The following is an 8,788-nucleotide window of genomic DNA, read 5'->3' as shown; positions in this document are numbered from 1 at the left end:
AGTAGAGAGGAAGAATCATACACTCATTGACATGGCAAGGACAATGTTAGATGTGTACAAGACGCCAGACATCTTTTGGTGTGACGCCGTCAACACCGCTTACCATGCCATCAACCGCCTATACCTACACAAGAAGTTGAAGAAAACATCATATGAGCTTCTAACCGGTAACAAGCCTAAGGTGTCATACTTTAGAGTGTTTGGGTGCAAGTGTTTCATACTTAATAAGAAACCCAAAACCTTTAAGTTCACACCTAAAGTTGATGAAGGTTTTTTTCTTGTTTATGGATCAAATGAGCATGCCTACCGTGTTTTTAACAAAACCTCCGGGAGAGTTGAAATAGCGGCAGATGTGACATTTGATGAATCTAATGGATCTCAAGTAGAGCAAGTTGACTCAAGTGTTGTAGGAAAGGAGGATCTACCATGTCAAGCAATCAAGCAATTGGCTATTAGTGATATTAGACCATAAGAAGAAGAAGCCACTGAAGTAGAGGTTCCTCAAATTGTTGCTGCACCGATTTTCGCTGACACACTTGATGCTGAATAGTAGCAGACCCCTACTACAACTCCTGCATGTGGCAGTGCCGCCCCTGAGAGCGGTAGTGCCGTGCCTGCACAGTCAATAGCAGCTGATTTGACTCTAGCTTGTGGACAAGACCTACAACCCATATTTGAGCAAGAAAATGATGAAGATCTAGAAGATAAACAAGAAGCCATTGAACATCCAAGGCTAAGGCAAATAATATAATGGGATCATCCCATTGACAACATCCTTGGGAGTCTTTGAAAGGGGGTAACAACTTGTTCACATTTAGCAAACTTTTACCAATACTACTCGTTTGTTTCCTCTTTGGAACCTCTTAAGGTAGAACAAGCACTTGGAGACCCGGATTGGGTGATGGCCATGCAAGAAGAACTCAACAACTTCAAAAGAAATCAAGTATGGATCTTGGTGGAGAGACCCAATACTAATGTCATTGGCACCAAGTGGGTCTTCCGCAACAAGCAAGATGAGAATGGCGTGGTGACAAGGAATAAGGAAAGATTGGTTGCTCAAGGTTTCACTCAAGTAGAGGGCTTGGACTTTGAAGAAACATATACACCGGTGGCAAGGCTTGAAGCAATCCGAATGCTTCTAGCCTATGGACGTAAAGAGTGTATTCCTCAACGGTCCTATTTAAGAACTTGTCTATGTTGAGCAACCACCGGGCTTTGAAGATCCCAAGTTCCCTAACCATGTTTATAAAGTCCAAAAGGCGCTCTATGGGCTCAAGCAAGCACCAAGAGCATATTATGAATGCTTTAAGGAATTCTTACTTAATCAAGGCTTTGAAATAGGCAAAGCCAATCCTACCCTTTTCACTCATAGAGTTGGTAAAAATATCTTTGTATGCCAAATATATGTCAATGACATAATATTTGGTAGTAATAATCATACTTTTTGTGAGGATTTTAGTAGGATCATGATGAAGAGATTTAAGATGTCCATGATGGGTGAATTGAAGTTCTTCCTTGGATTTCAAATCAAGCAATTGAAGGATGAAACTTTTATTAGTCAAACGAAGTACACCCATGATATGCTCAAAAAGTTTAACATGGTGAATGCCAAGCCTATCAAAACTCCCATGCCAACCAATGGACATCTTGATCTAAATGTTAAAGGGAAAACTGTGAATACCAAGGTATATCGTTCCATGATTGGCTCTCAACTTTATTTATACGCATCTAGGCCCAATATTATGCTTAGTGTGTGCATGTGTGCTAGATTTCAAGCTAACCCGAAAGAGTATCACTTAGTGGCCATTAAGAGAATCTTGAGATATTTAGTACACACTCCTAACCTTGGCTTGTGGTATCCTAAGGGCTCTAAGTTTGATCTACTTGGGTATTCGGATTCCGATTACGCCGGTTGCAAAGTAGATCAAAAAAGCACTTCGGGGACATGTCAATTCCATGGACGGTCCCTAGTGTCTTGGAGTTCTAAGAAGCAAAATTGTGTATCCCTTTCCATCGCTGAGGCCGAGTATATTGCAGCCGGCGCATGTTGTGCTCAACTACTTTGGATGAGGCAAGCCCATCAAGATTTTGGATGTCGATTTACCAAAATCCCACTCTTGTGTGATAATAAAAGTGCCATAAAGTTAGCAAACAATCCCATGAGCCACTCAAGAACTAAGTACATAGACATCCGACATCATTTCTTGAGAGATCATGAAGCCAAAGGAGATATCGTAATTCGCCATGTGAGCATCGAAAAGCAACTAGCCGATATCTTCACTAAACCTCTCGATGAGACAAGGTTTTGTGCTTTGCGTAGTGAGCTAAATATACTTGATTCTCGTAACATGGTTTGAACTATAGAACACCTTTGATTGATGAACTAGCATGGATAGGAGAAAAGAATTGCAAAGGTTTAAATATTGTGCTTCAAAATGTTTATTGAAAGCTATAGGTGCATTATGATCATTGTTTGTACTAATTATCTGCTATTGATCATAGTGTGCTTGATATATGTGTCCATATCCTATATAAATAGAGCTATTTAGTTAGTAGCTAGTTCTCGCTGTTCTAGGGAGTGCGGTTGTGCCGTGCCTGCCCTGCGGTAGTGCCGCACTTTGAATTCCAATCGGAATTCGGCCCACAACGGCAGTTACCATGGGGCCCATCTTTCCCCTTATCTTTTCTATCCCTAGGGTAACTCCCTCTCTCTCCCTTCTGCCTAATGTGCCGCTCTCCCTCTCTCTGTCTCATGCGTTCACGCCGCCTCACCATCGTCGTGCCTCTATGCCACGCCCTGGTGGTACCGCATCAGCTGCTGGCCTTCCTCATCATCGCCAACAACTGCTGAGGCTCTTGGGTGGAGCCATTTCCTCTCTTTCCTCCCCAATCCGCGAGAAAGTCGAGGTGAAACCCTAATCCATCTCGATCTATGTCATGGAGTTCTACTTTGATTGGAAAATGGTTTCTAGTGGCTGCATGATTAGGGTAGAAGCAAGTTTGATGGATGAATTGAATCAAAACACAGATTCATTGGTAGAGCATCATCTGTACCCACAGCAGTGTCGTGTGCAACAGCATGATTATGCAAAATTAGATGATGTTCCATCGATGATTCTCTATTTTACTTAGATTTGTGCACTAGATTTATTTCTATCTTAAACATATAGCTACTTTACCTATACTGTACACAACTACATGTGTTTATTAGGTCTATTTTTTCTGAGATTGTCTAGTGGTTTAGAAGAATGGTTGAGAAATAGTCTAAATAGTTGAGAAGAAATGAATCATGGGAGAGGTGAAGCACTAGGTATGATAGTGCCACCCTAAGGGTGCGACAGTGCCACACCTTCTAACTAGTTTGGATCAGGGTGCTTTCCTAACTCGAGATTTGAATCATCTCATCTATTCAGAGTGTTTTACAAGTGTTCTTCTATACCCATCTATACAATTTCTTATTTGGACCTATGTTCTTTTGCATAGATGGCTTCCGGAGGAGATGATGACCTGAGGGGGAAGCGAAAGATGGCCGAGCCTCCTGACAAGGATCCTCCTCGATGCGGATGTGGGAGGACAGTAGCAAGAAGCAGTAGTGTAGCTGGCAGAGGGGCTACTAGAGATAGGGGGAGGAGGGTCAATTGATCCAGGAGGAGGAGAACTTAGAGAGGGCGGGCCACACCATCCCTCTCGGTGCTTGCCTAGATACTCCACCTCACCTTGAGGAGTTTGGTAGAGGCTATGTTAGAGATTATCCAGAGGAGGTGATCATGAGGCATCCAGCTGATACATGTGCTCATCACGTGATCAATTATGAGAGAAAGCAGAAGTTGGTGGAAGAAGCATGAGAGAATAATCCATATGAGCAGTCAAAGGATTTGGGGGTTGACTACAAGTTTTGGAATGAATTCCATTCTAGCTTCTATGCCTCTGTGATCTTCAACTCAAAGAAGTCAAAAATTGTCAAGATACAGTATGTTGACTGGGAGGAAATAAAGGAGAAGAATGAGCCTGAATTCAATAGAGTAATCAGGGCTTGTGAGCAATTTGGTCTCTCTGATCTCATGAGTTTTAGATATAATTGGAATGAGGAAGTGCTAGCTTAGTTCCATGCTACCTTCTTCTATGACATCTATACCGATAACATACACTGGATGACTGAGGGACGGCACTATCATGTTGACTTTATGACCTTCAGCCAGATCCTTGGTTTTGGTGAGGAGGAGCATGGATTCACTTATATCCATGATGAGGCTAGAGCAGAGATCAGAGACATTGCATACGTGTGGATTGATTGGAGAAGCATAGATGGGAAAGTTAGTGGCTTGCAAAGCTACTACTACATCTTGAACACCTTAATTAGGCACACTATAAATCCCAAGGAAGAAGCAGCTTCAGATCTTAATGGGTATGTGAGAAATGTACCTGCTAGGTTCGCTCCTGGTGGTAACAGGTTCAATGTCCCTTGGTTCTAGTGGCGTGAGCTAAGGATTGCCATGGATGACAGGAGAAAAGGGATGTCCTATGCTCCCTATCTCATGTTCATGATTCAAAGGGTCATTGGTTACAAGTTTGACAAGGATGGTCTCCACATGATCTACAAGATTGAGAACACTCAAGCCTCAGGTGCTAGCAAGGCAGTGAGACGCTCTCCCTCAGTAGAGGACATTCCCGAGTCCTCTCGCTCTAGGTCTCGCAAGGGAAAGAAGATGGAAAAGTTTAGGAAATGAATCAAGGCCATTTTCACTACTTGTACCTATGCAGCGAGGACCACCTATGAGGACTGATTGGAGAACCATGAGGCAAATCAGGAGGCTAGAGAGCATGTAGGGATGCCACCCCTTCCTCAAGTTGAGTCACCGCCAAGGTTTGATGACCTCTCCTAGTCTCTCTGACACGGATTCAGAGGATACTAAGGAGGAGGAGCAGTAGAAGGAGGAGCAGTCAGAGCTTGATCCTCAACATCCTTAGGTTCAACCTTAGCATCCTTGAGGAGGAGAACCAGACGCACTCTCCATACTTCGACCACCCATCGCCAAGGGAGGGCGGTGGTGTCCACCGATAACGATGATGATGATTGATGGAGGCACCGAGAAACAACGATGATGCAAACCACAGCCAAATATTAGGATCGCCAGATCCCTCGTTATCTTTTTCAACTAAAGCTCATCGGTGCTGACCATGGCCTGCACATATCTGGCGGTGTTGTGTAGATTTCTTGCTTCTCACAGATGCTGACTTTAAAAGGATTAGAAGGTCTCGTGCCTACGCTCAAGTTTGGTTCGGAGATGGAATCTACGCTGCACTACGCCAACTCTGATGACGCCGGTGAAGGAGGAGCCTTCTCTCGATAGACTTCCGCTATATTAACTCTATCATTAGTGTGTTCCTCAGTGATGTAATACCTTTATCTTTGTAAATCAATGAGTATGATTTGTTGGTATGACTGCTCTACAGATGATATGATGGAATCGGACTATTCAATCGGCCATCATATATGTAATTAAGATTCTCTGTTCTGGATATTCCCTCGACGGAAAAATGAGGACTGTCCAACTTTTGCCTAAGAGGGGGAGTGAATTAGGAAACTTTAAAATTCAACTTCTAATTATGGCCTCAAATTTCCACCTTAGCAAAACCTATGCAAGAAAGTAATCTATCCAAATGTGCAACTATGGTTTTGCTAAGTGTGTTGATATCTCTACCGCAAAAGAGTTATGCAACCTAGGTTCCAATCCTATCAATTAAGCTAGGAAAGTAAAGTACACACCAAGGTAGCAATATAAATGCAAAAGGTAAAGATGAGGTAGAGATGCAAACTCATATCGATGACTCTGGTATTTTTACCGAGGTATCGAGAAGCGCTCAAACTTCCCCCTAGTCCTCATTGGAGCCCCTCACAAGGAATCCCTCGCAAGGGCCAAGCTCCTAGTAGAGTAACACCATGGATAGCCCTAGGCCTTCCCCACATGCAAGTGGGTCTCTGGTGTGCCTTCTAGCAAGCCTCTCCTAGACCACTCCCCTTTGTCTTCACTATCAAGCTTCCGGCCAAACCACCGCGGGCCTTGTTTCCTTCGGTACATGGTGGCGGACACACCACAAACACGGTAGGTGTGATCTTGCAAGACTACAAGCCCCTCCATTGTATAACATGTGGTAGAACTACCTAAAATAACGCACTCACGGAGGTGCTCGTCTTCCACCAGACACTAAGCACCTCGTAAGCAAGCTACAGCGGATGGTTTCCATCGGGCACACCCCAAGGGAGAGCCCAAAAGATCCACATTTTTTCCCAAGGATCCAATAATGAGAACGAGTTACAAAACTTAATCCATTTCATACATCCAGAGTTCTTAAAAATTTCATTATTACATTTCCAAAGTCAGAGTGCGGAATATTAAACAGTAGAATAAAAATAAACATCTAGCGATAAAGAACAAGGATCCGTCTATGTCGACCAGAAGAATCCTTCACATAATGGTACTCCTCAAACATTACCTGCAACAGGGGTAAATAAACCCTAAGTACATAATGTACTCGCAAGACTTATCCGACTAGTAGGAATAGTTTCCAGACTCCAAGGGATATGCAAAGCTTTATGGTTTTATGGTTTCCTTTTTGCAGAAAGCAATACTAATAGTGAGTCCTTATTTATGTTATTATTATCAGCCATGATTAATTTATTATCTAGCCATGTGAGCACATGTTCTACTTTCAAGCAAGAGTGAGCAATCAGTTTCATTTCATAACCTTCCATCTTTCAGTTCTTACTATGGTGCTAGACCCAAAACAAGCCATACTGGATCGTCCGACGATTCGCGAATCAATGCCCCTAGCTGGGTACCCCCCAAAACACACACACTCCGCTTGTACCCCAGGCACAAGCAGGACCAACCCATCACCCTCCTGTCATGGGGTCCAGGTCCCCATCCAAACTTCGACCCAAGCCCCCGCTTCTAAGTCCTAGACTTAGTGTGGTGCAAGGACCTCCACCATCTCCGCCTCCAATAAGTCGGTCTAGAAAGAGCCAGAACCCACGACAAGAGAGCAACAAGTCTTCTCTACGCCCATACCCATGTATATGCTCAGGATAATAAATCTGTGACTTGCCTCGAGACTTATGCAATGGCCAGTCCTTAATCAACACAGACAAGGAGAAAGTGTAACCAAGCTATGCCCTATTGGCCGCAGGACACAACCTCTTACACCCACTAGTACCCAAACCATATCCCTGCCTGGTCACCATTTTTCCTTTCCACTATTTTATCATGAGTAATCATAATTATCACCTATTGTGAGTAACGGTAGGTTACTCACGCTACCGATACCCTGAGCATAGCAGCTACTCGACCTATACTAGTAGGACTCATAGGTAGATATATTTATGCATGTAGTTTTCATAAAATGCCTGTAACGTAAATGCACATCATATATATTCAGTGATCATTTAAAATAAGGGTTATGCATCGGGGCTTGCCTTGGGCAGGCGGTGGGTCAACAAAGTCAGCACCAAAAGGCTCCAGGGCTCCCTCCTACATGAGGATCTCCTCTTGGAACTCCTCAATGACCTCCTCATAGTCATGTTCATCCACGGGCACAAACTCTACCAACTCGTGATCTACATGCATAAAATGATGATGCAACACTTAGTAATACGACAATAGCAACTCTTAAAATAAAAATACATCTATCAGGCTACTAAGCAAGTTCTACCAACTAAGGTGCTAAGTTACCTACTATTAACACTAACAAGTATATCGCGTGACATATATTATCTTCGCAACTAAAGGTATTCTTACTCTTAATATCGATTTACTCTATATATGATTAAACAGGGAGTACTAGCTACTCTATCTATCATCCTACTCTAATGCTACAAAATTTACAGTGAGTACATAATATTCTAATGAACCTACTGTAAAAATTTTATGGCTAAAGCCATCATCAATTTGCCACAAACATTCCTACAAATATTAATCTACATAATACTAAACTTTCTAAATCAAATTTATGAACCTATCATTATCACACCTAACTATAAACTAACTACACTACTAGATAGATGGCATTTTAATGAACCTAACAAATTTTGTTTCACTATTTTTGGACATCTACAAAATTTACTATCATTTTTCAATGTTTAGCTCAAAATTAAATTGAATAAACATTCATAACTTTACTAGAAATTGGAAAACCTAATTCTACCGCGCGGCCTAAGACGCGAGCAGCTCGGCCCAATTCGGCGCAACGCACGCACGCGACACATGGCGTGGCCCATGTGGGCGCGGCCTAGTCCGCATGATGATGGCCCACGACTAGGAGGACGTGCACGCGCCGATCATCATGCAAAAACACCCACGGCCTACCCGGTAATTGCGCGAACACTAATAGCACTACTTTGCCAGTCTGCTATCCTACACCAACGCCCCTCCCTCTTCCCATCTTTACCATGCGCATACCCTCAGGCCCTCCTGCGAGTGCACTAGCGCGGCAGCGCTGACACTAGTGGTTACGCCGGTGAGACCAGCCCTTTCCCGCCCTATCTACGGAGCCGATACCTTACTAGGCTTCAATGAGAAGCACTAAGCGGAGGAAGCACAAGCTGGGATGTCACAGTAAGGCTAGACCATGGTGGCAGAGCACCTATACTGAAAATGATGACGTTCTGGTGAGTTACAACAACATCAGAGAACTTGGGGTAGCGAGTGAGCTTAAGGAACTCACCACAGACACAGATGATGCGGTGGTTCGGTCAGAGGCGGCCCAAGCCAAGCTAGCCACGTGCGCACGG

At 43.5% G+C, this 8,788-nt stretch overlaps 1 protein-coding gene across 1 annotated transcript; it reads left to right on the top strand.

Moving 5' to 3' along the window:
• The first annotated feature begins 1,598 nt into the window (after nucleotides 1–1,598).
• Nucleotides 1,599–4,472, top strand: LOC136465434 (secreted RxLR effector protein 161-like). Its single transcript, XM_066464170.1, has 2 exons — nucleotides 1,599–2,071; nucleotides 4,196–4,472. The coding sequence occupies exons 1-2, from the start codon at nucleotides 1,599–1,601 to the stop codon at nucleotides 4,470–4,472; spliced, it is 750 nt and encodes a 249-aa protein (XP_066320267.1).
• Nucleotides 4,473–8,788: the final 4,316 nt, after the last annotated feature.

This window comes from Miscanthus floridulus, chromosome 7 (assembly GCF_019320115.1).
Source record: "Miscanthus floridulus cultivar M001 chromosome 7, ASM1932011v1, whole genome shotgun sequence".
Taxonomy (NCBI): Eukaryota; Viridiplantae; Streptophyta; class Magnoliopsida; order Poales; family Poaceae; genus Miscanthus; species Miscanthus floridulus.
This window is presented reverse-complemented; position numbering and strand designations above follow the sequence as displayed.